The 24126-nt window shown below is 38.0% G+C and overlaps 3 protein-coding genes across 4 annotated transcripts; 2 read left to right on the forward strand and 1 right to left on the reverse strand.

Moving 5' to 3' along the window:
* Positions 1-7542: 7542 nt before the first annotated feature.
* Positions 7543-12128, forward strand: LOC141653350 (putative inactive leucine-rich repeat receptor-like protein kinase At3g03770). The gene is made up of 7 exons (XM_074461084.1): positions 7543-9744; positions 9853-9986; positions 10434-10677; positions 10813-11021; positions 11105-11130; positions 11217-11328; positions 11721-12128. The coding sequence occupies exons 1-7, from the start codon at positions 8391-8393 to the stop codon at positions 11949-11951; spliced, it is 2310 nt and encodes a 769-aa protein (XP_074317185.1). The 5' UTR covers positions 7543-8390; the 3' UTR covers positions 11952-12128.
* Positions 12129-12746: 618 nt separating this feature from the next.
* Positions 12747-22067, forward strand: LOC141653351 (ribonuclease J). Of its 2 annotated transcripts, none has more exons than XM_074461086.1 (17): positions 12747-13390; positions 15109-15337; positions 15418-15541; positions 15715-15771; positions 15926-16117; positions 16227-16304; positions 16926-17108; positions 17236-17316; positions 17648-17713; positions 17834-17926; positions 18236-18361; positions 18644-18757; positions 18960-19055; positions 19125-19222; positions 19535-19986; positions 20789-21240; positions 21704-22067. In XM_074461086.1, the coding sequence occupies exons 1-17, from the start codon at positions 13282-13284 to the stop codon at positions 21797-21799; spliced, it is 2646 nt and encodes an 881-aa protein (XP_074317187.1). In that variant the 5' UTR covers positions 12747-13281; the 3' UTR covers positions 21800-22067. The 2 variants fall into 2 exon arrangements, with proteins under 2 accessions (XP_074317187.1, XP_074317186.1); XM_074461085.1 differs by having other exon boundaries at positions 13043-13390; positions 21701-22067.
* An 82-nt stretch (positions 22068-22149) lies between these two features.
* LOC141653352 (GDSL esterase/lipase At3g62280) lies at positions 22150-23927 on the reverse strand. The gene is made up of 5 exons (XM_074461087.1): positions 23443-23927; positions 23172-23357; positions 22936-23099; positions 22582-22852; positions 22150-22496 (listed from the first exon to the last, which is right to left on the reverse strand). Exons 1-5 carry the CDS (start codon positions 23912-23914, stop codon positions 22243-22245), a joined length of 1347 nt encoding a protein of 448 aa, XP_074317188.1. The 5' UTR covers positions 23915-23927; the 3' UTR covers positions 22150-22242.
* Between the last annotated feature and the right edge of the window lie 199 nt (positions 23928-24126).

A 24126-nucleotide genomic window follows, 5' to 3' on the forward strand; every position in this document is an offset into this window, starting at 1 on the left:
TGGTTAAACAGGTTTTTACAAAGGCGGTATTGTCCATTCTAAACTCGGGGAGAGTCTTACGGGAAACAAATAGAACTTTTATTACTCTTATCCCTAAAAATGACACTCCGGAAGGGGTGTCAGATTACCGGCCCATAAGTCTGTGTAATGTGATTATGCGTGTGGTCACCAAGTGCATTGCAAATCGGGTTGCTAAGGTTATGGGTTCTCTGGTTAGTGAATCCCAAAATGCCTTTATGCCGGGACGGAATATTAGCGATAATATTTTGTTGGCACATGAGGCGATTCACAACATATCGCGGTTCAAGAAAGGCTCTCAGGGGTGGTGCGCGTTTAAAGCGGATATGAGTAAGGCGTATGACAGGATTCGCTGGGACTTCTTGGAAATGACACTGATCAAATTTGGTTTCCAAATGAAGATAGTAAGACTTATTATGAGCTGTGTTACCACTGTGAGCTATGAGGTGCTTCTCAATGGTATACCTTTACCTCAATTCAGGCCCAAGTGTGGTCTTCGTCAGGGAGATCCTCTGTCTCCTTTTCTCTTCCTTCTCTGTATGGAAGTCCTTTCGGCGAATATTGAATATGCCCGAGATTCAGGCAGATTGCATGGGTTTACTTTATGCAGGGGGGTACAACCGATGACTCACTTGTTCTTTGCAGATGATGCGATTTTCTTCTTCAAGGATAAGGGGGACTCAGCCTCTCATCTTATGACTTTGATCAGCGATTATTGTGAGGCCTCTGGCCAGAGACTAAATACAGCAAAATCAGGAATCATCTTTAGTCCGAATATGACTCTTGCAGCGATACAACGAATTCTCAAAGGGTTCAACATCCGGAATAATAGAGGAATTGGGAAATATCTTGGTATCCCAGCTGAATTTCAAGAGTCTAAGAAGGATATTTTTCAAGCATTGGTGGATCATGTTACAAAGCGGATCTCCTCATGGAATGGTATTTTTCTCTCACCGGCGGGGCGGTTGACTCTAATTTCCTCGGTCCTTTCCAATCTATCCAATTTCTTTCTATCGGTTTTTAAGATTCCGGTAAGTGTGGCAAGAAAGATTAATTCTCTTTTGGCACAATTTTGGTGGACGGGGTGTAAATTAGGGAAGAATGTTCACTGGTGTAGCAAAAATTTCCTGAGCCTCCCTAAATGTAAGGGTGGGTTGGGGATTCGCAATATTGAATGTTTGAATAAAGCATTGTTGGCTAAACATGGATGGCGTCTGATCTCGGGGGATAGGTCTTTTTTCAGCAAGGTTTTTAGGCAAAAACTGTTTGGGACTCAGACTGTTGATGCGGGATCGGTACCTTGTTCAGGTACTAGTTCCTCTTGGGGAGTTCGCAGCATCCTGTATGGCTTTCAGAATCTCAAAGGTTTTTTGGGTTGGAAGCCTGGTGGTAACTCCCGTTTGAATGTCTGGACTTCAAGGTGGGTGGGAGGAGAGTATCCGGAACCCAGGGACTGCTGGCTAGGTCATGGGGATGTTCATTTAGTTGATTTGCAGGTGGGCCATTTAGTGTCACCAAATGGGCAATGGAATGAAGAGTTCATACGGTCCTTGTTTGTAGAGGAACATGCGGAAAGGATCCTGGCAACCAGGTTTAGGACGGAAAGACTGAAAGATGAGGTGTATTGGCCTTTTTCAAACCATGGGATGTTTACGGTAAAGAGTGGCTATGGGCTGTTTTTCGAGGAGTATATGACCAGAAAGGGTTCACAAAAGGACTTCACTAGACTTGGTAAGCGTGGTCGGATCTTTTGTCAGAAGCAGCTATGGACTCTCCCGGTTCCCAACACTTGGAAGATTCTTATATGGAGGATATTTACGGGTACGCTCTCAGTAGGACGGGAGTTTCAACAAAGAAATATGGGGGTGGGTGTGTTCTGTGGATTGTGTGGAACTAATCATAGTAATTTGGAGACAGTTGAGCACCTGTTTAGGGACTGTGATTCCTCCGCTAGGATCTGGGCGGGGTCGGTGCTTGGTATTAGGGTGGAAGGTGCTGAGCACCTAAATATGACCGACTGGATTATTGATTGGGTTCAATATTTGAGAAAGCAGGAGGGAGGGCTGAAAAGAGTTATATTATTCATTGCCATTATCTGGGGTCTATGGATTATTCGAAACAAGGTAAAGTTTGAAGGTCTGGCTAACAATCCTCAGGTTTTGGTTGGTGTCTTATTTGATTCTATCAAGGAGAGGGTGCATCTTCTAAACAACCAGGTAGATAACAAGGGGTCACTGAAAGAGCCTCGAGGGAGCGTTGGGGATCAGATTGTTCAGCAAAAAACTGACTTACGGAATGGGATCCCATATCACATGATTGGTCAACCGGGTCTTTGCTCTGCTCTTCGGATTAAGGTGGACGCGAGCTGGGAACATTCCTTTAAGGCGGCTTTTGGATGGGTGGCATATGATGAGCTGGGGCGTGAGTGTATGCGCAGACAGGTGAGTACTAGAGCGGAATCGGCTCTACAGGCCGAGGCTCTCGGTGTACGGGATGTTGTTTCTTGGGCGCGATCCGGAGGTGTTCTCCATCTGGACATCTCTTCGGATTGCCTACATTTAATCAATGCGATTGCTGATTTGACAAAGACGGATCATCTGATTAAGGACATCCTGGAGGAGCTTCGTAGTTTTGCAAGGTTTTTTCATTGTTTAAGTTTTTGTTTTATTCCGAGACACCTTAATAGTGTGGCACGTGGCCTGGCTCGGCAGGCCATAAGATTGTAGAAACTCTCTTTACAGTTGTCAAAAAAAAAAAAAAAAAAAAAAAAAAAAAAAAAAAACTCAGGTAAAATCATTTAAGTTATAATATGTTTGTTCCTTACCACATGAGAAATAGTTAGAAAGCAATGTATCTTGAAAATTTTGACATTACAAGGTAAGCTACAACTACAAGGCAATGGAACTTACCATTGTAATTGGCTTTACAGATAATTTTATATGCATTTGTCTAGATAGTGCCTCAAACTTTTTATAATTCAACTCTTAGAAAAGCACTAATGGCAATGTGAGTTCATTTAAGTATATTTTAATTAGTAAAGTAGTAAAGGCACTAATGCACTGTGACATCAAGTAGAAGTTTCGGTCATGACTCTTATGAGAACTTATACATACAAAGTTACAAATATACACACTTATGAATTAGTTATGATAGGTCCTTGTTGCTTCGTAAAGAATATTACTCCGTAATAAGCAAGTACATAAGTTTGAGGAATGGGAGATGAACTTATGATTAAATTTGCACAAATTTTCATTATAGACGGACGCTATCCGTTTATACATATAGACGGATACCATTTCCCCTTACAAAATACCCATTTGTCATAAAGTGGGAAGCACATGAGGGTGCCCCACCTTGTCCCCCTACCCATTTTATTAGAGGTCTTTACCCGTATGTTCGCCCCACCCGTCTATAACAAGACCTATTGTTAAATTTGAGCTACCTCATATGCAATTACTTAACTCCAAGATATAGAAAGTGCGAGTTTGTCAAATCCAAACATCCAAATTGAAAATTATCCTTGGGAACATTTGCCGGAACACTAGTACGACTACAAATTAGCAAATTCGATTTTATTAAATTTTACCAGCTCCACATAGATTTATTCTCTATCAAAGTCGTGAGTGGTAATGACAACTTTTTTAAGTTTTAAAAAATACGGAGTATACATGTAAATAAATCTAATATCTTAGTATTTTTTAGTTCTTGTATATATGAAGACGAAAAATACTTTTAAATCGGCTACAATATTAAGTGAATAGCCTAATAAGTCTATATAAATACACAAATTCTCCCTTATAACGGAGATACCCGTCGCAAACTTGCGACGGGTACCATTTTGTCTCACACAAAACCCATGGGGTGAGAGAGAGAGAGCACATGGGGTGGGTGCCCACCTTGTCCCCTCTACCCATTTCCACTCACATAATACCCGTCGCCATATCCGACCCGTCGTAAGGGAGACCTACTGATATAAATATAGAGGGTCAGATTTTGCTGTTGTGCACGGTTACATGTAGACGAAAAATATTGCCTTATCGGAATATTGATTGGGTAACGAACTCCCAAAAATTCGAAACAAAAGCAAACCTCTCAACACAAAATCATGGGCCAAAAAAGGTAGTCAATAGAAATCTTTAACATCATGGATTTTTGGTAATAGTATGCTTTTCAAGTTCCAAGGGTGAGTTAAATACACTAAATCCATGCCTTGTGGGCTTGTGGCCCTCAACATTTTACTCGTGTAATTGTGTCCGCAAAGGTGGGAAGCTAACCTCCCTATATGCCCTTTTTCTCCTCAAATGGGAAACCTCATTATTGTACCCTCCCTCCAAACAAATGGGGCTACTCTATTTGTAGGGAAGGTCTCCAAAGAAAAAGTAAGGTGTTTTGAGTTCCTTTTGGGGAGGCTCCCAAATTTTTAGGTATAAATTAATATTGTTGGGGAACTCCATCATTGCATAGATGTAATCATGTAAATATAAATTGGGGAGGGTAAATGGAAAAGTTAGTGGAAAATGAGGTGGACGAATAAGAGAAGGAAATAGAAAATATGGGGAACCTCACCTTAAGAGCATCCGCAAAGGCGAAAATTTGTCTCCCCATATACCCTCTCTCTCATCATATGGGGCACCCCATCATTGCACTACCCTCTCCATCACTTGGGGCTCCTCTACTTTTAGGGGAGGTCCCCAAGAAAATGCAAAGCTTTTTTTGTGTTTTTTTTTTGGGAGGTTCCCAAAATGTTGTGAGTAATTTAATTTTGTTGGGGAACCGTATTATTGCGGACATGATATTATAAAATGGGGAGGGTAGATGAAAAAATTAGTGAAGAATGTAGTGGATGAATAAGAAAAAGAGAGATAAAATATGGGGAGCCCCACCATTGCGGATGCTCTTAGGGCACCCACAATGGTTGGTGAGGTGTCCCATATTTTATCTCTCATTTTCTTATTCGATCACCTCATTTTCCACTAAATTTATCATTTACTATCCTCATTTTATAATTATATTTCCGCAACAATGAGGTTCTCCAATAACATTAATTTACCTACAACAATTTGGGAACCTCCTCTAAAAATAGAGGGGCCCACAAATAATGGGGAGTTGAGTGCAACAATAGGGTTCTCCATTAGATGAGAGAGAAGGAAAATGATGAGGTAAAAAATGCCCTTTGCGAATGCTCTTAAAGCCATATCGGGTAAGGATGTCAATTTCACCTGCACCAAATCATGTTCCACAAATAGGATTATACATCCAGTTGTACCATAAGCATGGTACAACCAAAGTATAAGAATCCGAGCTTATATGTATTCTTTCTGAGCTAATTCAAAGTTCATGTTTTTAATGTGTAAATGGATGAATTCAATACTTTCTAATAAAGCTCATATTCTTTAACATAAAGCTCGGATACTTTATCACAAAACTCAAATTCTACCCCGTACAACATATATAACTGGTTGTATAGTCCATGAATTGATCATGTTCCACCCAAGCTTAAAAAACAAATGAATACTTGATTTAAATGGATGATTGGTTGGGTGAATAAATTTCACCCGTCATCCATCCACCACTCGATTTTATTAACTGTTAGATTTTAAAAAAAGACTCCATATGTATATTGTGAACATATAACATATTCAATTTTTACATTTTCTACTCTCAAAATATAAAATTGCCAAAGTACACACTAAAAAGTTAAATCAAATAATTATATCCCTTTATTTTTATATAAAATAAAAAGGCTCATTTTTTTAGATTTAAATTAAAAACATATATATGCAATCCCTCATTTATCACCCGGGGTTCATCCGTTTCATTCGCGGATGATGGCTCAGTGGATGGATGATGATAAGTTTCACGAATAACGGATGAATTGGTTGATATTTTAGAGCAACGGATGGATGACGGATGAGGCTTCACCCGATCCATTGTCATCCCTAATGTCGGGCCTGTCTATGGCCCAAGTTTTACAACCCGAGCCAACAAAAAGAAAACTAGTCTACGCTATTACGGTCGTCCCCGCCTGACCCATCACGTGCCGGTTCATGGCATACCTCAGCCATCCCGACCCCACTCAGCCTGCCACACCCATGGACCGGTTCAAGGTCTATTTGGCTAGGCACGACACACTCTTTACCCGACCCATAACCCGATCTTAAAAAAACAAATTTTGAAAATAAAAATTAAAATTAAAATGATTGAAAGAACAATATTAAACTAAACTCTCCACCCACCTATTTTTCTTAAGAGAAACTAGTGTAAATCCCGCGCAAATGCGCGGTAAATATAGACCTTTTAATTTTTAGTGTACTAGTTATAGATTTTAGATTTATATCTCGCGAATTTTTATAAAAAATAATTAATATTAAAATTAATCAAAATAATTGAAAAATTCCATGAATTGTGTTTTTTATGAAAATATTTTAACTACATCAAATTTTTTTTAAAAAAAAAATTCGTCACGAAGTTAATAATAGAAGATACTGTTTTTATGTATAGATTAAATGGAAAATTAGTTTAATAAAATGAAAATCTAATTTGTTTCCATATATAAGTTTGAGCACTTTGGAGGGAAAACGAGGGAAAACTTTAGAGAAGTTATATTCTCTTAATATATAGGAGGATTTATACTTCTTAAATTTGCACCTCATTAATATTTATCAGCTCACTCCATTGTATTTTGATATGAAACAAAAAAATTGAAATGGAAAACTAATAAAAAATTTATTTAAGTTGTGAATTGTTTTTAGTGAACGTCTTTTATCACGATGCTAATAGTAAGCATGTGTCAAGTTATTCTCTACAATAATAATTATTGCATTATTGAAAAATTTAGCAACTTATACTCCTACTTTATAATTTAATATCAATTTTATTTTATTTTAATGAAAAATCATAATTATGAATTTATTTAAAAAATTAGAGTTTATTTATAAGAATATATTAATTGAAAAGATAATAATGTAATGAAAGAAAATTTTATTTATTACCTTATTTAGCTATATGCTTTTTGGAGGGAAAACTAAGAGAATTTTTATTCTCTTTAGTAGTAGGGGGATTGTTTGTGAATAAAATGAGACATTTTCTTTAAAAAGTAGAGTTAAACTTCAATGATTTTTCTTACTTTATTTACAAATCATATCAAAACCAAATATAGTATCAAAAAGAAAGACAATATGTTTCACTTGTGACCTCTCATAACCCGTCTCTCAATTGCTCTCTCACTTACTGTTTGTGAGAGATAACAACCTTGTGACGAAAATTGTCCGTAACAGAATTTGTGAAAGATGTAATCTTTATTCTTACACATTCCACTTTATACTAAACAGAAAATTAAAGCAACCATTTATAGCAAATCTTAACAGTATATTATGTGTTTAATCCAAATAAAAGTAAGTGGTTTGAGGAATCCCAATGATTTAAAGCAAATAAATATCAGAAAAACATGACAAAAGAATAATGACAGCATGATAGATTCCCAAATTAAGTTTCTTGTTGGTTTCTACAGCATCATGCTGTAACAGTACAGTTTACTATACTGTCTCTTTACTACTACACTACTGTACAGTTTTTTTAATCTATCTACTTCTCTGCCACTCCCTTTGCTACTCACAACTTGCACTCATATTATACCCCAGTACCCCACATTCATTTATTTTGCAGATTTGATTGCATTCCTCATCCTACGCTTCATACATGCTTCATGTGCAACCACTATAATATAACCAACTATTTTCTCAGTATTTTTGGTTTGCTCATTAATTACAAAGCTACATTCCAACCACTGAATCTTGCTTTTTTTTGTTCTTCTGTTGGTTTGCTGCTTTGATTTGGGTAGAAATTAGTTTTTCCAAAGATTTATTTGGATGTAAGTTAATGTTTCTTTGTAAATTTGTTGTTGTTTGTATAAAAAGGCGTCGTCAGACCGTCTTATACGAGAATTTGTGTGAAGGGCACTTCTCAATTGTAGTCCTTTGAAGTGGGTAGACATTAGATTTTTCAGAGATTCATTTGGAAGTAAGTTACTGTTTCTTTGTGAATTTTTTGTTGTTTGTATACTAAGGCGTTGTCAGACCGTCTTATACAAGAATTTGTGCGTGTTTGATTCGGGATGGATTGGTTCTTGTGAATTGTATGTGTGGAAAGTTGGTAACTTGATGGGTTTAAGTCTAAGGTTTTTGGGGTTGAGCTAAAGGGTACTTCTGAATTGTAGTCCTTTGAATTGGGTAGGCATTAGTTTTTCGGAGATTCATTTAGAAGTAAGTCATAGTTTTCTAGTCAATTTGTTGTTCTTTGTACACCATGATGTCGGCAGACCGTCTTATACGAGAATTTGCGTGTGTTTGACTCGGTATCTATTGTTTAACTAGATGGGTTTAAGTCTAAGGTTTTGGGGGTTGAGCTTGGTTTTCTACATCACATTGAGTTTTTGCATAAAGGGTATTTCTTCTCAATTACAGTCCTCACAAATCCAAGTACTACAACAATTAAGAAAACATTTAGAGTACCCAAATGAGTTGGAAGTGTGGAATGATAATGATAACATATGCTTTTTGTCACACTCTACCAAAGTAAATGTTACTTGTGAAGGAGATGTTGTTACTGAGCTAAGAATTATGGGTCATACACCTTCCAAAGTTGGGAACTTTTATGGTTATGCAATTCCAAATCAAACTTTATCAGATAAGTTCTCTATGGAGTCCTTTATTGTAACTTTATCAAGATTAACAAGTTTGAGAGTTCTTAGTTTGGTGTCTTTGGGCATCTATGGTCCACTTCCTGATAAAATTGACCGGCTTTCGTCATTGGAATTTCTCGACTTGAGTTCAAATTTCTTTTATGGCTCTATTCCACCAAGAATGGCAACAATGGTGAAGCTTCAAACACTTAGACTTGATGGCAACTTCTTCAATGAGACCATGCCCAGTTGGTTCGCGTCCCTGTCGAACCTTTCGATCCTAAGCTTGTCGAATAATCAGTTGAAAGGCCCATTTCCAGGTTCAGTTGGGAAAATCAACACACTCAATACCCTTATACTGTCAAACAACAAGATTTCCGGCTCACTGCCTGATTTACGTAGCCTGAGTGGGCTTAAAGTACTGGACTTGAGCAGGAATGAGTTGGATTCGGAGTTGCCCACTTTGCCTCGAGGTTTATTCATGGCTTTGCTGAACAATAATACCTTCAATGGAGAAATACCGAGAAGTTATAATCGATTGAATCGATTAGAGCACCTCGACTTGTCATTGAATCATCTTGAAGGAAGATTACCAGTGTTCCTTTTCTCTCTGCCTGATATTGGCTACCTGAACTTGGCATCCAATGAGCTGGCAGGAACACTCTCAGACCACATTCGATGTGGTGAGAAACTTGGGTTTGTTGACATATCGAGCAATAAATTAACCGGAGAAATACCCGGGTGTTTAAGAAAAACAGCTGCAAAATTCTCTGGGAATTGTTTGACAGTTGATGGGCATATCCAACATCCAGTGTCATATTGTTCTGAGTCTCCAAGGAAGAAGAAGATTTCCACGGCCCAATGTGTCGTAGTTTTGGTTGTCATAATTGGAGTTGTAGTTATTGTGGTAGGACTTCTAGCATTTGGATTTTTGTTGATATGTAGAAGATATGGTCCGAGGGGCTGCCAAGAGCAAAGCTTGTTGCAGAAGCAAGTTCAGGAAAGCACTGTGACAGGGGTCACTTCCGAAATTTTAGCAAATGCCAGTAAGTTTATTTATCTATTTATTTTCATTTGATAGATTTGTAAACTAAATTCTGATTTTGATACTTGAAAAACTTCACATTTGGTTCATTGGGGTTTATGTTTGTCAGGGTACATATCTGAAGCAGCTAAAACAGGTACCCAAGGACTCCCAATGTGTAGAAAATTTTCCCTGGAAGAGCTGAAAGAAGCCACAAAGAACTTTGAGTTATCTGCCCTCATAGGAGAAGGTTCCAAGGGCAAGGTATTTTGGAATATCTAATCTGTGGACTCAGAAATTGTATCTGGTTTTATATATTCCGGAAGAACTGTGCTAAATGTATTGTAATGCAATTTTTTATGCAAATTTCCGGAAACATTCTCTTCCTTTTATGAACTCAAGGGACCCCTCCTCGCCCTCAAAAATGGTAAAACTACCTGTAACGGCTGAATTGGAAATGACCCATTCTGAGCTGATACATACTCAAAATGACCCGATAATGGCCCATTAACATACCTGACTCCAAAATGACCTGCTCCAGCTTAGCCAAAGTGCATATATTAGATTTGATCCTATCTGACTTGACTCAAACCCGACTCATATTACCCGTTTCCCAGTATACTTGCCCTGCATTAGAAGTGAGTCTTTGATCACTGTGATACTGTTGTTGTATTGCTTTATACGAGAAGCTAACTGCCTCATTTATCTCAGATTTATAGAGGAAGATTACAAAATGGAACCACAGTGGCGATAAGGTGCCTATCACTGTCAAACAAGTACACAATTCGAAATCTCAAGCTCCGGCTGGACCTCTTGGCAAAGCTGCGGCACCCACATTTAGTCTGTCTTCTAGGTCACTGCATTGACAATGGAGCCAAGCCTGAGTCTAGTGGAAATAAGGTCTATCTTGTCTATGAATACGTGCCTCATGGAAATCTACGCGATCACCTGTCTGGTTAGTCTGAAAGGAGAAAAACATAATTTTCTGTGATATGGAAACATTCTTACATATGTCATTCTTTCAGCTGACTCTTGTAAGAGACGGTCTGACATGTATGATTGTCTGATACAAGTGTTTGTGTTGTTTCAGATAACGGTAAACGTTCAGTGCTAACATGGACACAGAGGTTGGTAATTCTGATAGACATAGCCAAAGCTGTACAATTCCTTCACACAGGAGTTATTCCAGGTTTCTTCAATAATCGATTGAAGACGAAAAATATTTTGCTTGACGAACATCAAAGAGCGAAATTAAGTGATTATGGACTGTCTATCGTGTACGATGATGAGAAAACCGGGGTGAGATTCTTTTGACGATTCCTGCATTTCTCAAGTGTCTGCTGGATTTATGCCCTGATTGACTTATGTTCTGGTATATCCAGGTAAAAGGAGATCATTCGAAAGCATGGTACGACAACTGCTGAAGAGGCTTCTTAGGTTCGAGCGACTTAATTGCATTGCTGGCCACTAATTGTTGTTGTAAATGTGTTGCAGGCAAATGAAGGTTATTGAAGATGATATTTATAGCTTTGGATTTATACTACTTGAATCTCTCATTGGTCCTTCAGTGTCGGCCAAGAAAACAATCACGCTCTTAAACGAAGTGGTAAGCCCTTATACCTGGTTTTGGGGACTAGAATCTAACTGCACAACAGCATTACCTTAGTGGCTTAGGGCGTTAAGGGCTCCCGCTTAAGGGGGTGCAGAGGGGTTCGGCTAATAACCATAATTTAGAAACACCAGGTGATCGTTCCAAATAAATTGCATCATCCGGTTGCAGCTCTGTATCACACAAGAAGTGCAACCAGTTTAATGAACCTGAAGACTTCAATCCCAGTTAGTAAAAATTTACTGACCTGATATTTTCTCGTAAAAACTCGACCCATTCATAGGGAATAACCAGAGTATAATGTACATCAGGTGCCTAAGTTGTTGTTCATCCTTGACTAAGTAAGTAACTACTCTTATGCCTAACATTCAACATTTCGACCTCCACAGGCATTACTTGGCAGCGAAGAAGGTCAAAGACAGCTGCTTGATCCAATTGTCCAGTCAACTTCAGCGAAAGAGTCACTGACAACTGCTATCTCAATAGCCAGCAAATGCGTTTCACAAGAATCATCAACACGTCCATCCTTTGATGACGTGCTTTGGAATTTACAGTATGCAGGCCAACTTCAAGCAACATCAGAGGGTGATAGAAGATTCACAACCCAAGCACATTCTTGAGTCATGTCTTGTTCTCCATGTAGTATGTGTAGACTGTAGTTATGTACACTTTATGTTCATGTTTAGGCAAATATTATTCCGTGTACATGTGCATCCAAGTCCAGAGTAAACCTCCTACCATTCATAAGCTCTATGAGCTGGAATAAGAATAAAATTCAAGGAGGAGTTTTTTGTCAATACCTCTAAAAGTGCGAGTTAATTTACAGTATGTAGGAAAAAGGAGCATGATTTTACTGTACACTGTACCACTTTGACTCGGGTGTACGTTAGATACGGATACATGTCCAAGTGTTAGACTCGTTATAACTCAAAGGTTTGAGACACGGGTTGTGTTCTGAAATAAGGATATAAAGATGTGAACTCATTTGGAATTTTCAAATGCTCTTTGAGACCTAAAGCTTATGATCAACAAAAAACCATTACTAAATACATACTTCATTTCGACTTACGAGTCTCTTCCTTTACTTTGTAAGTTTACCTTTCGTTGTCTAAGATACATTTATGACATCATATATTCATATATGAAGTGTCCTAACAGCATAGCAAATTTATGCAATTTCAACATAAACCACTTTAGGTAGCGTTTGCCAACTCAAAATTAGTTCCTAGTCATAAATAAAACTATTATCAAAATGTTTGAACTAAATTCCAATTTCAAAAACATGTTCAATGAATTATTACAATTCTTTACAGACGCACATCATACAAAATACTCCACATGACCAAATAAGCAACACACATCACTTGGTAAAATCCAAGACACATATCAAGACATCATACTCCGTACAAGATACTAGCACATAACCAACACACGTCACTAAGATAAAACCGAATTAATTTCCTTATTAAATGTGTGTTGAATTGAAATCCCTTTTATTTTCAATTCAATTTAATTCATCTCTTATAAATACAATTCAGTTCACTTCATGTCAAGTTTATTTCAATTCAATTGAAATCTTTAAATTTTATTCTTTTAACTATATCTCATTTCAATTTAGTTAAGTTCGATCACAATTAAATTCCGAAAAAAAGGGCTTAAACCGGGTGCATATAATCACAAATGAGCTACTGTTATCAAAATTAATATAAGTAGAAAGCCAAAGCGATAAGACGAGTGAGTATCAGAGTTTGAGTAGCAGATATTATTCCAACTTTGTTTCAAAAATCTCCTTCATTTCTAAACCCTGTGTTTTCCTCTAACAAAACTCCTCTCTCCCCTCTTCTTATTCTTCAGGGCTTCTTCATGTTATCTTCTTCTTCCATTACAAATTAAACCCCGTTTTTGTACCAATTTAGTATACATCTATTTTAATTATAATTATATATAAAAATGGCAGCTTTAACTAGTATATCCATATGCCCTTGTAGTCTTTCATACCGTCCCAATCTTTTTAACCGTTACATTTCTTGCTCACTTGGTCCTCCTTCTTCTGTCGGTGGTATGTTCTTTTTTAACTTCTTTGTTCGTAATTTATTTTAGCAGTACTACTGTCAAAATAAATGTCTTTTTGGTTTTACACCTGTAATGTATCTTATGGTGTTTTTGAGTTTATGGGTTTGTTTTGCTGGTAATTCTAGTCCAAGTTTTGTAAGCATTTTATGTATAATGTTATTGTTTGGACTTTGGAGTAGTCTTAATTTAAGAGCGAGCTAAGATTGCCAGTGGCAGAACTAGGATTTGTACGAAGCAAAAAATCAAATATTTTGGGGTTACCGCCATTGATAACCTTTGTACTTCCACCACTGGAGCTAGGGTCACTTGTACAAGGGTGTGAATTTGTATGTAAAATTGCTCAGGACACTGTGATTAGGTGGGTAGTGAGTTGAATTTAGATTAGTTTTGTTTTGTTTTGAGGAAGGCGGTGTATGTGAATGAGGAATATACAAGATTACAAGGTGTAAATTTGTATGTTGAATTGCTACATTTTGTGTTTTCTTTGTGAAAGGAGGCATGAGGTCACTAAGGGGTGGGGTGGGGTGGGATCTTAGTTTGGGAAGGCGCAAGGCACACTGAGGTGATGGGGTCCCAAGCGGCTGAGGCGCAAGGCGCTAGGCGAACGTGCGCGCCTTTTGCACACGAGGGCGCACTGATTTTTTAGAAGAACATCCATATTTTACAATCAAATTTTGTGCAAAAATATTCCCTTTTTTGTTTTAGGAGGGCTAACATGCACTTTAAAAGTGAAAATGAAGGATAAGGGGGAGAAAACAAGGGTAAAATAAAAGAATTTGGAAAAAAAATATGGAATTTCACACTAATGCGCCTCGTGTGCGCCTTGGTGCGCCTCACTAGTTGCGCCTTGTGCGCCTTTTGTATCCCATGCGCCTCAGAGTGTGTCTGATGCGATCAGGCTGGCACCTCACTGCGCCTTGCGCCTAGGCGCGCCTTTTTAAAGTAAGGGTGGGATGAAGAGGGGGCATATCCGCAACATATGATGCAGTGCCCCTCAATCTTAGCCACTAGGTGAAGACCTCATCGGTATATGGCCACATTTTCTAAGAGATGTATGCCTCATTTCTCCTATAGATAGGGTGAATGTGTTGATAGCTCTCTTACTGTTTACAAAAATATTGCTATTAACAATAATGGCTCTTGACTCTCGAGTGATTTGTAACTGGAATGAGTGTAATGAAGTGAGATGATGTGGTGGTCGGTGTTCCATATGTGTGGAACCGTAACTCTGTCATGATTTATGAGAGGTAATTTCTGTTTAGGCCCTTGGTTAGAAATGTACTCAGTTACTAACAATCAAGGCAACATTTCCTGTATCTGAATTAGATTGTTAAGATTGTTGATGTTTGCTTTTTAATATGAACATTTTTGTCCAAGTATCTTTTTGTACGAAGCAATGCTCAGTTAATTGTTCTACATCAAGTTAGGTTTATTTTTATGCCTCTGGAGTCTGGTCAATAATCTGCATTTGGTAGGGATTTTGTGCCTTTCTTTTGTTTTTTAAGTACATTTGGCTTGGCAAAGTCATGTGTTTCTGCTGTTACAAGTTGGTTTAGTTTAAAGATGTTTATCGATATCCTTGTGTTAAAAGATATCAGTTTATTTAACTACTGAGGTTTGTATTAGACAGTCTCCATTCTATTACTTCGCACAATTGCCACGCTCTTTCCTGAGAAGAAATTCATCTATTTGGTCTACTTTAAGGTACAAGCACATCAAAAGTTCCACGCAGAAGATCAGGGAGACTAGAGGGTGCTAGCAAAAGCATGGAGGATTCCGTGAAACGGAAACTAGAGCAGTTTTATGAAGGCTCCACCGGTCCACCATTACGTGTTCTACCAATTGGTGGTTTGGGTGAAATTGGAATGAACTGCATGCTTGTTGGTAATTACGATCGTTATATCCTCATTGATGCTGGTATCATGTTTCCAGAGTAAGTTTATCCTCCTGACGCCTTCTCCTGTTGAGGACACTAGTGGTAACTATTGATGTGTCCTGTCATCTCTCGTACAGTTTTGATGAGTTTGGTGTTCAGAAGATCGTCCCAGATACCACTTTTATAAAACGATGGAGCCACAAAATAGAAGCTGTTATTATAACGCATGGGCATGAAGACCACATTGGTGCGTTGCCTTGGGTAAAGTTTCTTTCTGTTCCTGGAAGTTAATTTTGAGTCTCTGTTAGAGAAAATGAGTCCCACGCTGCTACCAGCTGTTATGGCTCATCTTTTTTTGTTACATGTTTTCATTTGTAACCAACTATAACTCTATTTGTTTATAGCACTCTCACTGAATATGTGCTTGTTTGTAGGTCATTCCTGCTCTTGATCCAAAGACACCAATATTTGCATCTTCTTTTACCCTGGAGGTATGTAGCATCATATATTTTATTAGCCTGGAAATGAAATCTTTTGAATTCTCTCGAGTTCTTGTCTTTTCATTTTCACACTTTTTTGTCTTGCTTACAGAAATTATTGTTTTTTTGATGAATAAAATGTATCTGCTCTTTTGTCTTCGAGCAGCTGATCAAAAAACGTCTCAAAGAATTTGGTATCTTTGTTCCATCTAGACTGAAGGTTTTTAGAACCAGAAAGAGGTTTTCAGCTGGGCCATTTGAAATAGAGCCCATAAGGGTTACACATTCCATACCTGATTGCTGTGGATTAGTTATGCGCTGCGCTGATGGCACAATTTTTCACACTGGTGACTGGAAGGTAACACGTTTTTATCACACTCTTTCCATATTAGTTAAACCTTTGACCGTGATGCTAAATAAAGTAGCATGGGTTCTGTTATGTTGCTTAAGAACAAATCACTCTACAGATTGACGAGTCACCCGTGGATGGCAAAGTTTTCGATCGTGTAGCATTGGAGGAGTTGTCAAAGGAAGGAGTTACCTTAGTAAGTTCTTTTGACGCATTATCCTTTGAAGGGAATTTTTTTCCACCGAGTTTGTTTGGTAACAGATGCTTGCCTACTAGACTACTACCCCCTCCACACACTAATGATCTTCCCCTTTCGAAAAAAATACTCCTCACATATATTAAAGAAGTGAAGATCATTGGTGTATGGAGGGAGTAGTATAAAGCTGTTGGTGTTGTCAGTTTGCATTATCATTTGTGCATTAGTCGTTTTTTTTTTGTGCTTGTCGGATACTAAGTTCTAAGGTTGGTCAAGAGGTTATTTCCAGATGACCCAGTCGCAATGAAAACTGTTTTTAGAATCCACAAACTAAGTGTAATTTGAATCATCATGCTTTACTCCATTATACTTTAAATGCCAAAGAACAATTAATCCTTGGCTCCATTAGAAATGTAAATAGTTGAAGCAATGAAGCAAGACCGCAAGAGCTGTTACTTGTTATCATCTCACATTAACAAAGTCTAAAAAGTATTTTTGGACAAAAAATTGTAACAGGTGGTTGTTGTAGATTGTGTACTTAGAAGCTATTTCTACATAGTGTCTACAAACAATTACTCCGTATTTATCTAAACTAGTATCACACAACTTGCATCACTGTAGATGATGAGCGACTCAACAAATGTACTGTCACCTGGAAGGACAATTAGTGAAAGTGTGGTAGCAGATGCACTGCTCAGGCAGATTTCAGCTGCTAAAGGTCGGGTGATTACAACTCAATTTGCTTCAAACATTCACCGACTGGGGAGTGTGAAAGCAGCAGCTGATGCTACTGGTAGAAAATTGGTAAGCATCTTTTATTTATATCATGGAAGACCTGTTGGCCATTTGTGTCTCTATTCTAGGAATCTCCTTTGAGATACATAATTGCATCGACATTTTCCAATTCTCTATGTTTTGTGAGTCCTGACAGGTTTTTGTCGGAATGTCTTTGAGGACATATTTGGATGCTGCATGGAAGGATGGAAAGGCACCTATTGATCCGTCTACTTTGGTATGATGTATATAATTGTTTTTTGAATGGGACATTTGTTACTCTCATGTTTTGCAGTCCAACAATTGTTGAAGGACTACTCCATAAAAAATCAAGGGGGATACTATTTCGACCTCTTGCCCCTCAAAAGTAATTGAAAGAGTGACAAACAAAAAAGCCCGCCCCTGCTTATCATTAATCATTTGCTTTGAAACCATTAGTGTTTGGGAGTAAAGGAAACCTCTTCATTGTTGCTTATTTTAGTTATGCCGCACTGTTCAATTACTTAAACAGCTTCTTTATGATTTAATATGACAACTCATGTCAGAACGGTTAAATTTCTATTAATCAGGTTAAGGTGGAAGATATTGATGCCTATGCTCCAAAAGACTTGCTGATTGTAACAACAGGCTCTCAAGTAGGTTTTCAAATGATATTTGCACTAGGGTTCATTGCCTCTTGGCATTTAATAGTTCAATTGGATTTCATTTTCATACCTTTCTCTCTAGTGAATAATATATGTTTGCTACTGTGTCAGGCAGAACCACGTGCTGCTCTTAATCTTGCGTCCTTTGGGAGCAGCCATTCACTCAAATTAAGCAAGGAAGATGTTATACTATACTCTGCGAAGGTAATGGACGAACATCTATCTCCTGAAAACGACATAATATTTCAATCTTGTCTAGGAGAGCTGTTTATTTAGTTTCTTTTATTAGCAAAGGCCTTGGATGCTTTAAGAGGATTTCTAATCATGCTTATTCCTTAGATTTGGGTTCGTTGTAAAGATTTTGGCTGGGAGACCCCCTATTCTCCTGTGCTGCTTTAATATTTAATCATATATGTTAGTTTTGATAAGCATTATAGTCAAATTTTAGTTTTTTCAGATCCGTATTCTGAGTACTAAGATATTTCCTTTGTCATGTGATATGGGTAAATGCAGGTCATACCTGGGAATGAAACTCGGTGCATGAAAATGTTTAATCGTATAGCCGAACTTGGATCAACATTAATCATGGGTAAAAATGAGATGCTGCACACTTCTGGTCATGGTTACCGTGAAGAGCTGGTAAGTTTTTTCTGTTAAGATGCTTTGTCAGACAAATTTCTTTCTGACTAATGTTAGGCGACTTTAGATTTGTTTATGTTGTGTATGATGAAAATGCTAGTTTACCCTAAAATTTTGTAATCTGACTCTGTTGATTTATAAAACTTAATTGTCTGGCTAAAAGCAATTGTAGGCAGTCTTAAAAAACGCTTTCAGTTGTCAAAAAAAAAAAAAAAAAAAAAAAGCGTTTGTGTTTTTTTCTTTTCATCAGAATTTATTTTTGTTTAAATTTTGTCATTGAAGGCTGAAGTACTGAAGATCGTTAAGCCACAACATTTTCTGCCTGTTCACGGTGAGCTGTTGTTCTTAAAAGAACATGAACTGCTTGGAAAATCAACCGGTATTCGTCACACAACTGTAAGTTCAGATGCAACTAGGAGCACAACGTTAAATTTAGACGAGTAGCTTTTACCGTTCAGACAATATAAATATGTCCTATCTCAACCTATCTCAACGTGGTTTTTACCTATCTTCTGTAGTAAGTATTTGACTTACGGGATAATAAGAGAAGCTGTAATGTCATGTCATATACTTAGATAACTTGGTGAACTTTTCTCAGGTGATAAAGAATGGGGAAATGCTAGGAGTGTCTCATTTGAGGAACAGGAGAGTTCTGTCAAATGGTTTTATTTCCTTGGGCAAAGAAAATTTACAGGTAACAAGTGCGTTAGTTGATTGTGGAATTTTTCATCATGGAAACTTATAAAAGGATCTCTGAATGCAGTTAATGTATAATGATGGTGATAAAGCATTTGGTACCTCTGCTGAACTTTGTATTGATGAAAGGATGAAAATTGCATCTGATGGTATAATTGTAATCAGGTAGGACTGGAGAGGGGCAAGCAGATAGCATTGCACTTCCTCCATCCCATTTATATCGTTCCATGGTCAAATGATTGATCTTTGATTAATATTTTCTCACAATATACACAATATAATTTTCTTCATTGATTTCAATTTTTTTTTTACATTTTAACTTTATATATAATTAAAGAAAATTAACGATCCTAGTCAATACCAGCTGACGATTAGAGTCAAAGTGGAACAATATAAATGAGATGGAGAGAGTAGTTTTAACATTTATTTTACAGTTCTGTCTCTCCGTAACTGTAAGCTTTTAATTGTGTGTTGAAGCATGGAAATTTTACGCCCTAGTGCGGCAGAGGGCTCTGCTGAGAAATGCTTGAAAGGTAAAATCAGAATAACCACAAGATGCTTGTGGCTTGATAAAGGAAAGCTTTTAGATGCGCTGCACAAAGCTGCCCATGCTTCACTGTCAAGCTGTCCTGTAAATTGTCCTCTTTCGCATATGGAGCGTACGGTTTCTGAGGTACTAAGGAAAGTAGTAAGGAAATACAGTGGAAAACGACCTGAAATAATAGCTATTGCAACCGAGAATCCGACTGCAGTTCTTTCTGATGAGGTCAATGAGCGACTGTCTGGAAAATCTCATGTTGGATTTGGTATATCTGCACTGAGGAAGACAGTTGATGGACATTATAAAAGGAAAAAAACTGGCAGCGTGGTAAACGAGGAAGATAATGGTATTGTTTCTGAGACTAGCACCTCACAGCAGGATTTTAAAGGTTTTTCTCTAATCCCCTCCCCATCCTTGTATTTGTTTCGAATCACACACATGTTAAGTTCATTGGCTTAGTTATGCATAATCAAAGAAGTAAAAAATCTCTTCCATGGTTATACTAATAATAATGGGAAAATCCAGGAATTGGTGGGCCTTGGTTTTGGTATATATAAAGTGATAACTCTCGTTGGTAACTCTGTATCAAAGGATGTGAATATGTGATGTTTGGTATGTAAGGGAAGTGACTGAGAACCACTTGAGGAAAGGGAGGGGGAAGAGACGGAGATGCACTTTACTACGAAACATGTCTATCTTATGGAAGGTTGGTTTTTGCTTAGGGAAGAAAAAAGGATCTCGATTTTTCTGTCCTTCCCCATGATGCCCATCAAACAATTGAAAGGATCCCGAACCTCGTTGTTCCCTCTTCTCCTAATCCCTTCACCAAACTCACTCTTTGATGTGGTCGCTAGTTCTCCCAAAAGTATCCTCCTTAGGTTTATTTCACACACCCAAAGCGAGTTATCTAGCTTTTCTTGACACAATCTTTTGGGCAGTTATTTCGTGTTAGTAGCAATACCAAAAATTAGTCTGTATACTAACTTGAAGAAAAGGTAGCTTTGTTTGTAAAGCATGTTCATGATACTCGATTTAAATGTCTACAGCTAACAAATGCTTAGATTATCATTTTGTTCTCAACTTTTGTGTTTCTAAAAGTTAGCTTTCACAACTTGAGTTGAAGCTTTTAGTGAAAAGCTCTAGGTATCGCCTTCTTGTTCTCTTATTCTCTTCAATCCTTCTTTGGTCAGATGGTAGTGAATTTGATGGATTACTTACCAAAGAGGGTGATGATGCGTCTGATTTTAATGTTGCGGGAAGTTCCAAAAAAATTGAAAATGCAAGTGATACCTGGAAGTCATATTTTGGGTCAACTTCATTGACTACAAGTGAGATGGAGACAAAGAGTTATGGGTCGGATTCGCTAGACAAAATGATAGGTGGAGAATCTAGCGAGGATGAATCTGATGAAATAGCAGGTTCTCCGTCTAAGGCTTCAAAGTCGACAAAACGGAATAGATGGAAACCGGAAGAGGTGAAAAGGCTGATTACACTGCGTGGAGAGTTAGACGATAGATTCAAAGTAGCAAGAGGACGAATGGCACTCTGGGAGGAGATATCGTCAAGCCTATTGGCTGACGGCTTCAATCGGACACCTGGGCAGTGCAAATCATTATGGACGTCTCTAGTTCAAAAATACGAGGTCAGTTTTGATACTCTGTTGTTTTTTTTTTGTCTGATCGCGCTTTTGGGAAGGCAATAGTTAGGATGCCTTTTATTAGCAGAGTTGAGATGCCTTTTATACGCATCATCAAGTCTTATTTTTGGAAAAGAAACATCCAGAACATATTTTGAAGCAATAGTTAGGTCTGGATTATTGAGAGTTGAGAGTTGAGACCATTAGTTATCTTGATCACTGTTGACTATAATCCCGTAAAGGCGCACAATTACTTCACAGTAGACGCCATTCAGTGTCACGGCATGGATTTATTAGCATGATGGCAGATTGAAACAGAAATATTTTGTGTTTATTGCATTTATTGTTTTCCCTGATTCAGGAGCAGATGCTCCTGATTCTACTCAAAACATGTTGGTTTACAGTTTAAACTATGTCTGTCGAGCTTATTTGAAGTAAACTGACCGCCACCCTCATGTTTATGTAGCAGGAAAGCAAGCGTACCGAAGAGAGCAACGTTAGCTGGCCTTACTATCAAGAGATGCGCACAATTTTATCCGATTTAGGGGAAGTGACGAACCCATGAATCGAGCATTTCTTTGAAACACACTTGCATTACAAGTAAATCAAATTTCCGGCTACTGAGAAACGCCATTGACAAGTTTGAATGCGAAAAGGGAACTTGAGTAGGGCAGCCTAAGTTTTGCATATTTGATTATTTGTTTGTTTACAGTCACTTGAATTCTGTACAGAAGATATCAAAGATAAGAATATTTATCAATTTTTGATGGCAAATACCGAGTCTTTTACTCCGTATCTGGTAAAAAATATAGGTATGGGTGCTTTTGGTTTAATGTTGTTGAGGTATCTTCAAGCCTCATTCTTAGAAAATGCTTGCTTCATTCAAGCCATTTCGAGGATTTGAAACTTAAAAACACAAAATATTAACTGAAACCGTATCAACATAAAATGCAAGTAATAGTTTTCGGTCCAAATCCTGATTTATTTGCATAATAACCAAGAATGGTTTTAGTGAGGTTTTGGTTCAATATTATCAGAATTCCAGAACTGCTCAAGTTTGACACTGGGTGTTGAATAATGTCCTGAAAAGATCTTGGATGCGACGACGTTGTTTGCAGCTTCAGTGTAATGAACTCCATCCCACACTATGGACTGTGACACATTGTTGCAGATATTATACCCTGGCTGCCCACATGTCGCATTCCTGTCGTATCTGTACGGTTCCCCACGACCGCAGCATGCTGCAAATGGATCCTTAAACCCTATAACAAAATGCACCTTCTTACATTTAACTTGTCGAGATCAAAGACGATAGCTACTTAAAGGAAGCATCGGACTGAGGTTTACCGTATTTCTGAGGATGGGCAGACAGGCTGTACTTAATGGAATACACGTCCACATAAACAATCACAGCATCCTTATACACTGGCCTTAGCTCTTCAGTAAGCGTGCGAAGCCCCTTATTAAATGTTTTTGCTACCTTGTTGTGCAGACTCAGGCATCCAAAACGATCAAGGTCGCTGCTTTTATGTGGATGTAGGGCCAGTTCTTTGGGTTGGCACCCTAAGGGCCCTGTGTTGTGCATCCAAAATCTCCGCCCACCGCTTTGGTACAGCGTCTGCATAGTTAGTGCTAAATTGAATTAAGGTCGAAATGTTTAACAGGCTGTTTTGTATAGAGTATACTTGTGGAAAAACCAACCTCCACAGCTAATCTGATTTCTTCAAGGAAGAGAGGGATCTTGAGCGCGACTGGATCATAGGTTAGGTTTGATGCATAGAGAGCCATAAGAAGATCGTTTTGTCCAATGTCAATCGTATAGAGTGCACTACGAAGCCCGTGTTCATCTATAAGGTCCTTTGACCCTTGATGAAAAGGTAAGTGCATGTGTAAAGAAAGGATGACAAAATATATATGAGATAGGAAAAGGAGGATACCTTGTGAGACGAGCTCAAGAGAGCGATTCCTAAAGCGAATGAACTGTCTAACTTGAATATCCAGTGCAAAGGGAACAAATTTGGGAAGGAGGGTGGCACCACTGATAGCAAAGTTAACCCCATCCCTGAAATTTGGGGACAGAGAATCCAAATAAGGGCTTAGATAGTTGAGCTTCAAATGTTCACCTGCAACAGAGACTGTATTATTATATAGCCGGAAAATTAGAAATTAAAGGACAAAAAAGATTCAAATGGAATGAATTATACATACAGAAGAAATCAATGATAAGACGGCCATCAGCGAGACGGCCAGTGCCCCTGTGGAAAAAAGTGATGCCATGGGGTAGTCCAATAGGAAGGCCAGTGGCAGCTAATACACCTCCTGTGTCTGAATTGGAGTCTCCGAAATTGACAAGAATGGGACTCCCTTTTACTGCATTCCCCTTAACTGCTAGGATCACCAACAATATAATAAGTGTTTGGATGAGGTTACTATTAATGCCTTTGCCCATCTTATGGTCGGCAGCCAATCCTCCTTGTCGATGTATATGTATACAACTGCCCCGCTCTAGTTTCAACTCGTTTAGGCGTAGTTTTTGAGATAACATCATAACAGAGATTTTTTTATTTCTTTCAAATTGGCAACTAGGTAATAATTTATGACAAATATGAGGCAATATTATTATTATTAATAAAGAGGCAGGATTGATTTGTAAAAACAAAGTCAAGTATGGTCCATGCATGTGCTTGAGTTGAGGATTTCCGGTAATCAGGTTTAAAATAATACAAATAGTTTAGTGATCTACTGTACTATTCTACTCTCAGATTTGCATTCTTGTAAATATAATAGTAGTCATTCAACATCAAATAATGGTAATATCACTGAGCATACTGTCAAGTAGACGACATTGAACAAACATACCGCCTTTAGAGACGCTTTCTAGATTGAATTATC

Source organism: Silene latifolia, chromosome 4, assembly GCF_048544455.1.
Source record: "Silene latifolia isolate original U9 population chromosome 4, ASM4854445v1, whole genome shotgun sequence".
NCBI classification, from domain to species: domain Eukaryota; kingdom Viridiplantae; phylum Streptophyta; class Magnoliopsida; order Caryophyllales; family Caryophyllaceae; genus Silene; species Silene latifolia.